The 14,614-nt window shown below is 40.0% G+C and overlaps 1 protein-coding gene across 5 annotated transcripts in view; it reads right to left on the bottom strand.

Moving 5' to 3' along the window:
- The window catches only part of SPAG17 (sperm associated antigen 17), a 250,275-nt gene that overhangs the window by 11,651 nt on the left and 224,010 nt on the right, over window positions 1-14,614 (bottom strand). For all 5 annotated transcript variants that reach the window (XM_003933530.4, XM_074381189.1, XM_074381188.1 and 2 more), the window contains 5 exons: window positions 11,742-11,878; window positions 10,167-10,351; window positions 8,368-8,428; window positions 5,279-5,423; window positions 1,282-1,426 (listed from right to left, as the gene is read on the bottom strand). In XM_003933530.4, coding sequence (XP_003933579.2) covers window positions 1,287-1,426; window positions 5,279-5,423; window positions 8,368-8,428; window positions 10,167-10,351; window positions 11,742-11,878 — 668 coding nt within the window. In that variant the 3' untranslated portion in view covers window positions 1,282-1,286. The remainder of the gene's footprint in view (window positions 1-1,281; window positions 1,427-5,278; window positions 5,424-8,367; window positions 8,429-10,166; window positions 10,352-11,741; window positions 11,879-14,614) is intronic.

The raw sequence follows: 14,614 nt of genomic DNA, 5'->3' as shown, positions 1-14,614 counted from the left end.
TGGGGAATATTGGGATGAAGGACTGTATTTTGCACCTGGGATGAACATGAATTTTGAGGCACCAGAGGGCGGGCTGTACTGGGTTTGGCCATGTCTGGTGGAAATTCATGTCTAGTAGAACCTATTTGTAAATAGTCTTTACAAGTGTAATCAAGTAAAGATGAGGTCATTCAGGATTAGAGTAGCCCCTAAATCCAGTGAGAGGCACACAGATAAATACACAGGGAAGAATGCCACGTGAAGACAGAGGTAGATGCTGGAGTGATGCCACTACAAGCCAAGGATTGCCGGCAAACACTAGAAGTTGGGAGATGTGCATACAGCAGATTATTCCTCCAGAAGGAACCAACTCGGCTAACACCTTGATTTTGGACCTCTCTCCCTCTGAACTGTGAGAGAATAAATATCTGCTGCTTTAAGCTACCCACCCAATTTGTGGTACTTTGTTAGGGCAGCCCAGGGAAACTAATACAAGATGTTATTTGCATTTTTCTCTTATTCTCACATAGGCATAGGGTGGAGTTTTCCAGAGAGTATATGACGTGTGAATGATAACAGTTTGAATACAGAGCAGATGTGAGAATCTGGCTGTGTTCCATTAAACATTAAAGAGATTTGCAAAAATATAAAACAATGCTACCCTTATTACATTTTTGTTATCAAAATAGTTATTTTTTATTTCATTTTAAAATAACATTTAAAAATGTTATTTATGTCAGTAAGCTGGGTTTATTATTTTTAAATGAATTTTAAAATTTTCTCAGTTTTACTTATTTGGTAAATATTGCTATCACCCACATAAACCAAAGCTCTTTGGGATCCTCAGTAATTTTTAAGATTATAAAAGGAGTCTTGAGTCTAAATAGCTCAAAAAAACACTGGTTTAATTGTAAATTCTCAAGTTCTAAGGGCACCTTGCTGTTTGTTTGTGCTGCTGCTTTTCAGAGGGTAAGATCAACTTTATCTGCACAATGAAGTCAGTGCTTAAAGAATGGACTTTAGAATCACATTGAAGTACTTTAGATTTTTACTTCTTCCATTTAAGAAGTATCTGAGCCTCTGTTTTCTTATTTATAAAGTCGGAAAAACTATCTTCTAGATAGCATGAGGGTTAGATTTTATACTATATATAAAGGAGTAACGTATAGTTACTGAAACATATTTTCACTGATTCAGGCTAGGTGACTTACGGGTTTCTGACTATAAGAAGACAGGAAGAAACCTGGGGTCTAATACCTCAAACTTGAATGTTTGACAATGAAATTCCCATTTATTACTTACTGTTCCTAATGTGGAGAAACTTCACGAGACATGAAGACTCCAAGTGCAGAGGAAGAAATTGTAGAAGTTCTACGGACCATGGGATTTTCTTTTCCCTGGGGCAAGTCTCTTGGTCGTTTGTCATAATTGCTGCTTGTTAAAACTGGTAAAATATTTGTTAAGGGCTATGCTTTTCATGACTCAATGATTTTGTACATGTTTGCATATGTAAACCCAAATAATGTTTTAGATTCATAGAATTTCTTATCTAGCAACATTAGTTCAATTTTAGGTACTCATCTATACCGAGTTCAGCTTGACCATTGAGACCCCCCCCAAACCAGGTGGCCCTGAGTCATTAAGGAGCAGACACCCAGACAGAACAGCAAAGTGGGACTATCGGGGGGGGGGGGGGGGGGCAACGGCTTTCCAAGCTGAGAGCCTCAGGGGACCGACAGCATTCTGAACTGAGGGCCTCGAACAGACTTTGACCCACGTAGTCTCTCTGAACAGTTGATTATTATTAACAAACAGGGGTTCGGTGTTTTCTCATGGAACAAAAATAAACTAGGCAGGCACCAGGTGCCTGCTTACCACGGATCAAAGGCAAACTAGAAAGTATTCTCCATGAGGGAGCCAAGGGAACAGGGTCACATACCCCATGCTTAAAGAATTGTTTTAACTGCTGCATGATATACATACACTGTCCTGCTATTTTAAAATGCCCCAGGTAGTTTCCACTTGGGGAGCGGGGAGCTAGGTTTTCTTTGCCATCGTTCTTCTTAACGATATAATTTTATCATACACTCGGCATTTGTCAGCAATCATACATTCAGCATTTCTCAACACGTGTATCCAATGCAAATTCTACATGCTCAGGCTTAGGTGTTAGAAGACGGATAGGTCAATGTCTAGAATTCTTCTGTTCTCCCTAGTGTACATTTCTCTCCTAACGGTCACTGGCTTTCTATAAGGAGCCATCAGCATGGTCAATCCCCGAACCGTATCTACGACAGATTTTATGCTATTTTTTTTTTGGTGGGAAGAGGGACAGAGCTTAGGAAATGGGCTATGAACTATCATTGTTGACATTGGAAGTAAGTAAATAAAAGATCTCGTAAGATTCTTTTTGTCCTTTATCTATCTGTGTTTGACAGGTTCTCTCTAATCTGTAAGCAGAGAAATAGAAAATTTATTATAAATGCAAATGATTTCATTCCCATGATCAGCAGCAGTGATTCAGGTGTCCACATCTAGTAACCTGTGTGGGAGGGCAAGGGCACTTGATTTTTTTTTTTTATTGCATTTTAGGTTTTGGGGTACATGTGAAGAACATGCAAGATTGTTGCATAGGTACACACACGGCAGTGTGGTTTGCTGCCTTCCGTCCCCTCACCTGTATCTGTCATTTCTCCCCATACTGTCTCTTCCCACCTCCCCACCCCCCCGCCCCTCCCCCATTTCCCCCCAATGGACCGCAGTGTGTAGTGCTCCCCTCCCTGTGTCCATATGTTCTCATTGTTCAACACCCGCCTATGAGTAAGAATATATGGTGTTTGATTTTCTGCTCTTGTGTCAGTTTGCTGAGAATGATGGTTTCCAGGTTCATCCATGTCCCTACAAAGGACGTGAACTCATTGTTTTTGATGGCTGTGTAATATTCCATGGTGTATATGTACCACATTTTCCCTATCCAGTCTATCATCGTTGGGCATTTGGGTTGGTTCCAGGTCTTTGCTATCGTAAACAGTGCTGCAATGAACATTCGTGTGCACGTGTCCTTGTAGTAGAATGATTTATAATCCTTTGGATATATACCCAGTACTTGATTTAATTCCCAGAGGAAAAAACTAGTTCTTTGGCTCATTTCCTTCTGTCACAATGGAGAAACCCTGTCGTCATTACTCAAACAGGAAAGGAAGGAGAGAGGGAAGGAAGGTGAGAGGGAGGGAGAGACTTTCCCAGTGAGGACTTTCCTTTCCTCCTTTCTATTTTGCTCCATTGTACTTCCTGCCATCATTATTTATGGTTTCCTTACTTTGGGTATCATCTGTCCTCCCACTGAATGTAAGCTACATAAAGCAGGACTTTCTGTAACTTTGAAAACATAGATGAACCAGTGAACTCAACTTCATTTGCTGACATCAGTGTCATCTGACACAAGTTCTTTTAACTTTCTCTTTCACCTCAGAATGTCTGAATCCTCAGCTATCTTCAGCTCCTTTCTTGCCAAGATGAATCCTTCAGCTCTGTTTTTTTTTTTCTTTTGCCCTATTTTGGATATTGCAGTTTCAATTACTTCTCATTCATATTTTTTATATATCTCCTGTTCCACTCTCGTCAGCCTACAATCATACATAGTGTACACTAAACTGAAAATCCTTCCTATATTCTGTTACATGCTCAAGGTACCGTATTCTCTTGCTCTTTTCTAAATTTTCTTGAAAGACTATCCATAACTAATATTTCTGCTTTCTTAATACAGTCATTCTTTACTTTTTGCAATTTAGTTTTTGTCCCAACCAAATTTAACACTTTAAATCTGAATTTTTTTTGACCTCTCAATAGCATCTGTTAATTGTGTCTATCTTTTCCTTGAAATTCTTCCTAAGCCTTCTGAAGTATTTCATGCTCTTCTAATGGCTGCTTTTGTCTCCACTGGCCCCTCTTCCTCCTGCTCCCTAAACAGACTCAAAATTTCTGCTCCTTGCCCTTACCTTCAGTCATCACTTCTGTGTAAACGCTGTTTAAAATGATTACATCTTCAGTTCTGGCTTCTCAGTTGAGATCTAATATTTCATAGCCATGATTCATTACCTCAGCCCCAAACGCTGTGGTTGAACTCTTTGTCCTCTTTCTTGCATCCATCAGTGGCTTGTACCTCTGATTTTGCATTTTCCTTCCCCGACCACGTCTTTTGTTCATGTCCCTCTTTCATGTTGACTGTTGCCCGCCCCCCACCCCACCATGGCTCTTGTTCTTATGCATGGTCCATTTAGGAAGACTTCTAATGGTTCTTTTACACATCCAGTTGTTCCCCTTTGACATGTCCTGCACAATAACATTGGGTTCATCTTAATAAAGTTATGCTGATCCTATCACCTATAGGGTCAGGAATCTGCAGTGGTTCACTGCTGCTTAAATAATAAAATTCAAGCCAAGGATTTAAGATCTTTCACAACTTGACACCAACCTCCTTTCCCACTACATTCCTAATACTCAAGCTCTTGGCACGTTGAACTCCCTGCCAATCATTCCAAACACCTGGAGCTCTCCTGTTGCCATGGTTTTGTTCATTCTTTGTACTTAAAGTTCCCTTCAATCAAGTTATCACATTCTATAAGACCCAGCTCAAATATCAAATAAATACGGAACTGTAACACAAGCAGTACACAGTTCATGCCACTGGAGAAGTACAAAATAGGAATAAAATGTGAATACTTTATTTCTGCTACTAGATTATATAATATCTTTTAAGACAGAGCCCAGTTATCCATTTTTATATATGATAAACTATTACATACAGTACCTTGGAGGTAATAGGTACTTGGTATCCACCTAATATCTGTGTAGCTGGAGCACTGATGGAGGAACGTATGCATAATTCAGTGAATACCCAACTTCTTATTATAAAGATAACAAGAAGGCATCTCCTGTCCTTCCATAAAATTATAATATTTTTGTGATAGAGACTTGCTGTTTTATTATCTCTGATATTCCATAAATAGCTAATAACATTTACATTTATTCAACCTGAAGTTACTGAACATATACTATATGTCAGGTATTTTTTAGATTTGGCTAGGTGCTTTCAAAGATGAATGAAGATAGTCTTTGTCTTAATTTTTTTTCTTTCTTTCTGTTTTACTCGCAACATAGCTGCTTACTTACAGAAATAAATTTAACTTTATGATTTTGAACATAGAAATAACAGAGATGCATTTTGACTTCCATGTTTTCCTCACTCGTGTAATTTCTGCACTATATGTGATTAGTCAAGTTGAACTTTAAAGGATATTTGCTTCCACAGGTAGGAACAGAATCTCATGCTCAGTCATAATCTCGATATTGTGAGAGATGTATGCGGATCCCTTGGCCCCATCCTCTCCAACAGCCATGGCAAATAACTCTATATTCAGTTCTGTGTGCAAACCAGCTGCCACCTACAAGACACAAATTAGCTTTAGGACCAGACACCTCTGAGTTCAAACCTTGCTTTTAACACCAATTTGGGCAAGTTACTTAAACTCGCTTACCTTTGGTTTCTTCATCTATACATTTGGTACTAATGCATGGTAGTTATTATAAGCATTTAGCAGAATTACTTCATAATGAAGGTAGAATTCCATTGAATAAAGGGGATCCAGGATAAATTGTTGAAGGGGCAAACCAGGTGCTATTTAGGAAAAAGCTAAATGCCAGGTTATTGGAAATGGAACTGAAGGCAAAATTTTGCAGTACTCCTAATTGTGCTAGTTTTTGAATGTCAGTGACTTTCAGTAGTGAAATCTGCAATAGGGGCTATTGCAGATAAAGATAAATTTAATCTAATATAAATATAAATCAGGAGACTGACGTGGGGGAATTGCTTGAACCTGGGAGGTGGAGGTTGCAGTGAGCTGAGATTGAACCACTGCACTCCAGTCTGGTGACAGAGCAAGACTCTTTCTCAAGAAAAAAAGATTAACTTAACAGGCTTGGTGAATTCTATAACTTTCGTACCCCTTTGCAGGGGTGTCCAAGCTTTTGGCTTCCCTGGGCCATATTAGAATAAGAAGAATTGTTTTGGGCCACACACAAAATATATTAACAATAAAGATAGTTGTTGAGCTTTAAAAAAAATGCAGAAAAATCGCATGTTTTAAGAAAGTTTAGGTATCTGTGTTAGGCCAAAGCCGTCCCGGGCCGTGGGCTGGACCAGCATGACGTTAGGGTGTTCCTAATGCAGGATGCATAAAGTAATGAAGCCAGTAGAGGGAGACAAAATTAGCTTAAATGCCAAACTGCTTAGTTCTGAAAGCCCATGGAAGAGGATTACCAGCAAAGAAGAAAGCTGATACAGAACAAAGAAGGAACACAGCAAGGCATGGGTGCCTTGCCTTGGTCCTTGAAGAGAACACTAGCCAGCAAAGAGAGACCTGTTTATGGTTCTAAGTTGCCTCTTCAGGAGGTGGGTTAAAAAGCAGACTTGGGAACAGTTATCTGGAAAAAAATAAATCTGAAACTACCACATGAAAAGCTATTAGATATAAATGGAATGTTTTCTTCAATATAGTTTTATAAGTAGAATTGAAAAATGTTTCAGTTTTTTCAACAGTGTACTCTTCGAGGTATGCATCCCGGAGGATGTCCAACAGCAGACCCTTCTCCTCCAAGTCCAGCAGTCGGAGCAGGGCTGGGTGATGAAATTCATCATGAGGTGGGCTGGAATATTGCCATCATACGGGTCTGCCCAGCCTCGGAGCAGATTCATTTCATGTTGGCAACTAACCAAGCTGAACGGTGGTTAGATTTACATAGGGGGAAGTCTACAGCTTATATATATATATTTTTTTTTGCCAGAGCCAAAACCTACTATCAAAAACTTAAAAATAAATAAATAAAAAAACCTTATAGTATAGAGTGAGCTTCAAAGACTACATGCTGTGTTTTTACTACCTATAAAGGTTGATCCAACAGTCATTTTGGCTTTTGGCATAATCCCTACTTTAAATTAAAATGGGATTTGTTAACTTCCCACAACAGTGGAAGAAGGGCTTGTTCTGATTTTTGTCTTTGCCTTATGTTGTGAAGGTTCTGAAATCTTGACACAGTACAGTGATGAATTACTTCAGAACAGTACTCATGAATGAGTGGATATAATCTCAAAATGTTTCTGTTTGGAGTTTCAGCCTGTATAATATACTGTATTCTATCGAGCATATTATAGCTAGAAGGGGGCTAAGAAATCATCTATCTGAACTCCCTCTTTACAGATGAGGAAAACAAGGCTTAGAACATTAACTGAACTGCTTGATGGCATAGTCATGACAAGAAGCCAGCTGACTTTGCACTATACCAAACTGACTCTTCAGTATGAGCCTGTAACTGGGGCTGCTTTAAGAGCTTCAAACTCAGGGACCACTGGGTGCCTGTTAGCAGGACTCATACCTTTGTTCACTGTTCTCATAGGCCTATGCATTTCTCCCATGTGTGATGAACGGCCATGCATCTACCAGTCTCGCTCACTTCATTCTGTCACTCAGCCACACATCTCTTGAGTACCCGCTGTGTACCTGGTTCTGTAAGCTTCTTATGTGTCTTATTCATTTTTAACATCCTCTGTGCCCTGGCACTTTAAATGGCATATGGGAAGAACTCAGAGTTAGCTGAGTGAAGTGTGAAGTGGAAGGGGTATTAAAGCAGCCAGATGATGCACTGATCAAGACTTATCAATGTGACTTTATTCTATTTTAAGATGAACTTATGTTTACATCATCCCGTATTTCTGAAATTATAACTTAAAGCGGAATATGCTATTAATAAACATATTTTTTTTTTACTAAACATGCCATTTTAGAGGGTGTATCAAATAAAGTCAGAACAGGTTGACATTTTTGATGTTGTATTTTCAGAGATCTTTGAAGAAATGAGGTAACTGATGAGTTTAGTAAGTATGATTTCTTAGTATGGTATTAAATAATGTTCTCTGGTAAATACCTAGAGAGCAAACCAGATTTACATAAAATTTAAAGAATGAAATAATTATTTTTCCAAAATATTTTTCACTTTGCGTAAGGATTTACTTTTTTAAAAGGCAGTTTTTATACAATGGTACATAACTGTAATATTGTGACAAGTGAGGTGAGCTTCAGAATTGTTTCCATAGCTGGAAGTTTAACTGTTTTTGCATACGATTGGTCTCATGGTTGCTACATGGAATGAATGCCATCAAGCCACATATTTTATCACTGCCAGAAATCTTTTGCTTATGATATTAGACAAATTAGACTTATACTAGTTTAAACTGAAGGGGCAGAATGATCTCAAAGCCCACTTTGCTGGAAACCTATCCACATTCACCTGCATGCACGCAAGGACACACAACAGATGACAGGTAGGACTTACGGGTCCAGGTTTGTAAGTCACTTTCAGTCCTGTGCTGGGTGGGGGCTGCTTCACTTTAAACCTACAAGGCAGAAAGATGAAAATAAATCCATGCCATAATGAAAAACATGAGCAATGAATAAGCTGGCATGTTGTAAAATAAGAAAGGTGTTAATATTTGCTACACAGGAGCTGGGGGTCCATACCATTAAAAAAACAACCCTAATATTCAATTGGGAGAAGAATCTGGGGCCCATTTCACAGTTGCCTTTCCAACAGTTTTCATCAGTATAAAACGGGCTCCAACCTGAGTTTCAACCCTTTGTTATTAGCTGCTGACGAGCAGCCCAAGCTTGGGCAGTGGGACTGTTTGGCTGGCGTGTGCATTTCAGCGTGGCCGCCAGCAGGAACGCAAATGCTGGCAGCCGGGTCATTAAGCTGAAGAATAAAGGCTCTTTTGGAAGGCAGCGGAGCATGAGAGCCAGCCTTGCTCTGTCTTGGTATGGGGTTTGCATGTTTGAGGAGAGGAGAAACAGAAAGGCTCAGAAAAGGTTGAAGAACTTGAAAAGCTCCGAGCTCACACATGGTGCTTATTGATCTCTCTCCCTTCCTGTGGTTTGTGGGTTCTGCTTGAAGGTTAAAGACCTGGAGTAAATTAAAATGCCAAGGAAAGTCTACCTTCACTCTGACCTCAACCCTGCTTCTTCTACCATCAACCTTGCTGTCTGCTCTATCGCAGCTGAATTTAACAAGCTGAGGAGTGAAATCTCCAAAACTAAAATTTTATCCTGGAGCGACAGGACTCGCACGAATGAGTTTTATTAGTTCGAGGTTGACTCTCTATTTCTCCCCACCCACTTTGTTGGCAACAACCTAAACAACAATTAATGTGTGATTTGGCGGACTGAGTTCCACACTTAGGAAGCAAAGGTTATTCCTGAAGCTGCGGATTTGCCTCAACTGAAATAACTGAAATGGGACAGGGATCTTCCAAACTGGATGCTTCTATCATTTTCCTCTAATTTCCAATCCTGAATCCAGAATCATAAACATTCTTGAAGTACTTACCACTCAACTCTGAAAATAATTGCAGTTGAAATAAACATACATTCCACATGTACTACACATTCTGCAAGTTATACACATGCTTATATTTAATTCAAAATAGAATAGTGGACATTTTGTAATTGGGGATAGTTTGATAGAGGTATATGGTTTATTGATCCAATGGAAAGGTCTGAAATTTCACAAAAAAACAAAGCATTAGTAAAGCAAAATATGTGGGACTCAAGAGATCTGAAGTCTGGCCTCTGTCAGCCTACAGGAAGTTAAAACAAGTTACAGTTTCTCCTTTCATAGTAGTCTCTAAAGTCTTTGCCTCCATTATGCAGAAACGATGTAACTAAAAGTACTTTTCAGATCATAAAGTGCAAATTAACATCAGCTGCTATTATTATAGTTAGTGGATTTGAGAAAAAGACTCTAATATTGTGCATTCATTGTTGTAACACTTGTACAACCTCCCTTTTTTTTTAGCTGGTGGAGATCAGGATGTGAGTTGCTTTTACCCAAGTATGGATAATGATTAATGGGAGGGCAAGGAAATATCTACCATATAACTGGGACTAGATAAACACTCACTGATGTGTTAATGAATGAATGCGTGAACGCATTAGTGTGCAAATGACTGAGTGAATAATGTGAAGATTCAAGGAAATTCCAGTTCAGTTCAATAAACATTGACATGATGTAGCTGACCAAAGACAAGTGTCAGTGTAGGGAAAGGTAACCTGAGCAGACCTTTGGTCCCTTGGCCTCACCTGCAGAAGTCCACTCCAACATTCTTGAGCTTGACAACTGTGGCATAGGTATGTCCTTCCTTAAGCACTCCAAACTTCACTGATGATGGGAGAAGATGGAACCCAAAAGGGGATGACTTTGCATTGTTAATGGCAGCAGACGCAAAAGAGGATGTGTTCACTTTTCCTGCGACAGAATCTTGCACCTTTGCATTAAGGAAAAATTAATAAAATGGTTCTAGCTGGAGTTCCCAAGATTAAAAAAAAAAAAAAAAAGTCCCTGTCACCAGAGGAAAACAACTACTTGGTTGCTGGAGGAAATGAATGATGACAGTCTCATGTAATCCTTACAACAGCCCTGTGAGGAAGGATTTTAGGCTTTGTTTTAAGGATAAGGAAGTCAAGTTTAGAGAACTGAAAGGTCATTGCTCAAGTGGTAAGTGGCAGAGCAAAGATTCAGACTCAAGTCTGCCTGATTCTAGAGTCTGTACCCTTTCATCTGTGCCCGTGGTCAGTAAACAGCATCCATCAGAATCTCCCAGAGAAATCATTAAGACCCAGATTGCTGACTTTACCCCCAGAGTTTTTCATTCTGTTGGTCGGGGGTAGGGCCCAAGAATCTGCATTTATAGCAAGTTCTCAGGGTTGGCAATTTTGCTGGTCCGGCAACCACACTTTGAGGACCATTGCTCTTGCCCTTAATATTTCCTCAGGTCAGCAGTGCTGACATCAGTGCTGATTGGCTTTGGAGAATTTGTTCCTATGTTTGTTAGAACTGCAGAATCTCATGCCCTACCCCAGACTTAGTGAGTCAGAATCTGTATTTTAACAAGTTTCCAAGGTAATTCATATGCACATTAAAGTTTGAGATGTACTCTAATTATGTCAGCTACGTATATGTTACAATAAATTCTTTGATGGGGATGAACACAGTGTGCTATGAAAGAAAAAACAAGATAATTATCAAAACTGATGGGCTCCAGAAGGTTTCCCAACAAAACTGGGTGGAATCTTAATTTTAGAGGCTCGAAGGAAGAAAGGGGATTGGTATTTTTAAAGAATGAAGAGACATCCACAATGGCTGAATTATAGTCAGTTTGGCTCCGGGTGAGGGTGAAGAAGCAAATGGAGCCATGCCTGGTCCTCATACTAAGTCATTTGGATTTTATCCTAAGAGTCATGGCAATGGTGGCCAATGATCCCTTTAGCGTGTTGTTGTGTGCTGGTAAACTGGCTCTCTGAAAACAATCCTGATTTCTAGTGTGTACTAATTTTGTGGTCCAAGTACTCCCGGCATGGCTGATTTCAAGCTATCAGTGGTTTGATAAGCGGCTCATAAAATTTCTGTCAGGAGCCTGTATGAATCAGCTCCGGCAAAGCCCCGCCTCAGTTTACATGTGTGAGATGTAAGTTTAAAGACCTTCATGGTGAGTTGTGGAAATAGTCAACAGCAGCACACAGTGGCTGGAAACTAATCACTTCGATGAGTCAGGATTACGTAAAATCTACAGAAGGAGCCGGATTGAAAAAAATAAAAAATAAAGGATTATATCAAATGCTGATTGGTTCTCGGAAATTTGTTCCTGTCCATTTTACCTTTGTGAGAGGTCGAGACTTAGGTTTGGAACTCAGCAAGTAATGAGGCAACTTCACTCTTTCTTTTCTCGCTTGTCCTGCAACGTCCTGCAGCAAGGACTGGGTTGGAATTTTCATGGGCTCAAAAGATTCTGGTTCTGTTAGACAGAAAGCTTAAATTATGCCACGTGGACATTTCATTCAAAGACATTTGAAGCAATAACAGTATATAAGAACATAAACCAACTTGGAAACTTTTCCTCTTTGCTTTTCAAAGAGCTTGCTTATTTTTATTTTATTTTATTTCATTTTTTCTTTTACAGGAACTGCAGATTTGTTATAACGGTAAACTGCACGATCATGCTGTCCAAATGGTGAACACAGTACTCAGTCGGGAGTTTTTCAGCCTGTCCTCTCCCTTCGTCCCTCCTTTTGGAGTTCCCAGTGTCTCTTCTTCCCCTCTTTTTGCCCGTGAGTATCTCAGATTTAGCTCCTACCCAAGAGAGAACATATGATTTTTGGTTTTCTATTTCTGCATTAATCTGCTTAGAATAATGGCTTGCAGCTGCATCCATGTTGGTGCAAAAAAGGTGATTTCATTCTTTTGATGGCTGCATAGTGTTCCATGGTGTATATGTACTACGGTTTAAAAATCCAGTCCATCCTTGATGGAGATTGATTGCGTGTCTTTGCTGTTGTGAACATGACTGCTGTGAACATGTGAGTGTGTCTTTTTGGTAGAACAATTTCTTTTCCTTTGGGTGTATATCTAGTTATAGGATTGCTGGGTCAAATTGTAGTTCTATTTTTTTTTTTTTTTTTTTTTTTTTTGAGACGGAGTTTTGCTCTTGCTACCCAGGCTGGAGTGCAATGGTGCAATCTCGGCTCACCGCAACCTCCGCCTCCTGGGTTCAGGCAATTCTCCTGCCTCAGCCTCTTGAGTAGCTGGAACTACAGGCACATGCCACCATGCCCAGCTGATTTTTTGCATTTTTAGTAGAGACGGGGTTTCACCATGTTGACCAGGATGGTCTCGATCTCTTGACCTTGTGATCCATCTGCCTTGGCCTCCCAAAGTGCTGGGATTACAGACTTGAACCACCACGCCTGGCCCGTAGTTCTATTTTTAAAGAGCTTGTTTAAAAGGAGAAAAGTCTTCTGTTAATTCTCATTTTATGCCTTTTCATTTTACAAAGTGTTACATACCTAACCTAATACTTGTCCTCACAACAACCCTATAAGGTGGGCAGTACAGATGCTATTAGCATCCTTTTTTTTTTTTCAATAAATGAGAAATATAAGATTCTAAGAAGCCAATAGCTTGCCTAGGATAAACTGAATTATACCCAGGTCTTAAATGTTCTTTCTCTTAAATCAATGATATATAACACAATAAAACATTAATTCTGAAAGATTTCTTAAAACTAATGAGTAAGCCAGGCACGGTGGCTCAAGCTTATAATCCCAGCACTTTGGGAGGCCGAGGCGGGTGGATCACGAGGTCAAGAGATCGAGACCATCCTGGTCAACATGGTGAAACCCCGTCTCTACTAAAAATACAAAAAATTAGCTGGGCATGGTGGCACGTGCCTGTAATCCCAGCTACTCAGGAGGCTGAGGCAGGAGAATTGCCTGAACGCAGGAGGTGGAGGTTGCGGTGAACCGAGATCACGCCATTGCACTCCAGCCTGGGTAACAAGAGTAAAACTCCGTCTCAATAAAAACAAACAAACAAACAAACAAAAAACTTATGAGTAAAAAATTCCCAAGGATTTATTTGATTCTACTACTATATTTATAGTTCTAAAAAATGGGTTAGTAAGTATAGCTAAATTAAGCCAGGAAATTAAATCTTCAGATCACTAAATTCAGTGGCTTGTTCTGTTCCTCAGTTGCATGAAGGAATGAGCAAGTGTAGGAAATCCATGAGTGTGAGTTTTTGTTCCACAGATCCAGGAGGGGGAAAAAAGAATTGTATTGGAGACCATGGTAGTTAAAAAGCCTTTCCTGCATTCACATCAGGAAGAGAGGAAAAGGAAGGGGACCAGTATTTGAGTGTCTATGATCTGCAGGTGAGTGCCACACTTGTTTTTACATCTGAATGCGGAAGTTGTGGCAGTTACAATCTTGGACTGCTCAGCATTCTTCCCATCCTCAACTCTAAGTGCACTCCTACCATATGCATCTGGTTCCAGGGCACCCTGGTCCCAATCATGAGGAGCAAAGCCCAGCCAATGAGGGCCCTTTCCTGGATATTTCCACTGAAGAGGTTGGGGACAACCCTGTCTTGCATACTAGGTTATAGATCTGGAAGAATCAGAATCTTGGGCCTTTATGCTCATGACCTCTGCCACATCGACATAGCCTGTCCTTTGTTGCAGAGGATAAAACCAAAGGGGAACAAGTAGAGATGGATCATGGTGGAGGCAGGGAGGCTGCGGAGAGAAAAAGGCAATCAGACGCAAATACTCTCCTTGAAAGCCAGAGTGGCTGAAGCCAAATGCCCGTGACCTAGCACCACAGCCACTTTTCTGTGGTTTGCTTTTGGGCACCAATAAATTTCCTTTATTGTTGTTGTTTTTCAAGTGAGTTTCAGTTTTGATTCTCAGGGTCGTAAATTGAAAATTTCCAACTAATATAGTAGTAGTCTTTCTTTTTTTACCGATGAGGAAACAGAGGTTCAGAGGATTAAATAACTGCTCAAGAAACTATAAAGAGGGTCAGGGCTGGAATGTGGACCAAAGTGTGGTGGATCCAGAAAAAATCCTGCTCCTTTTACTACACGGCGTGTCCCAAACCCATTTGTGCATCAAAGTGTCCTGGGCTGCTTTTGGAAGAATAGAGATTGCCAGTCCACATGCCAGAAAAACACCTATTCCTGACCAAAACAAAAT

This window comes from Saimiri boliviensis, chromosome 11, assembly GCF_048565385.1.
Source record: "Saimiri boliviensis isolate mSaiBol1 chromosome 11, mSaiBol1.pri, whole genome shotgun sequence".
Classification (NCBI taxonomy): domain Eukaryota; kingdom Metazoa; phylum Chordata; class Mammalia; order Primates; family Cebidae; genus Saimiri; species Saimiri boliviensis.
Note: the sequence above shows the minus strand (reverse complement) of the source record. Positions and strands in the feature narration are given on the sequence as shown.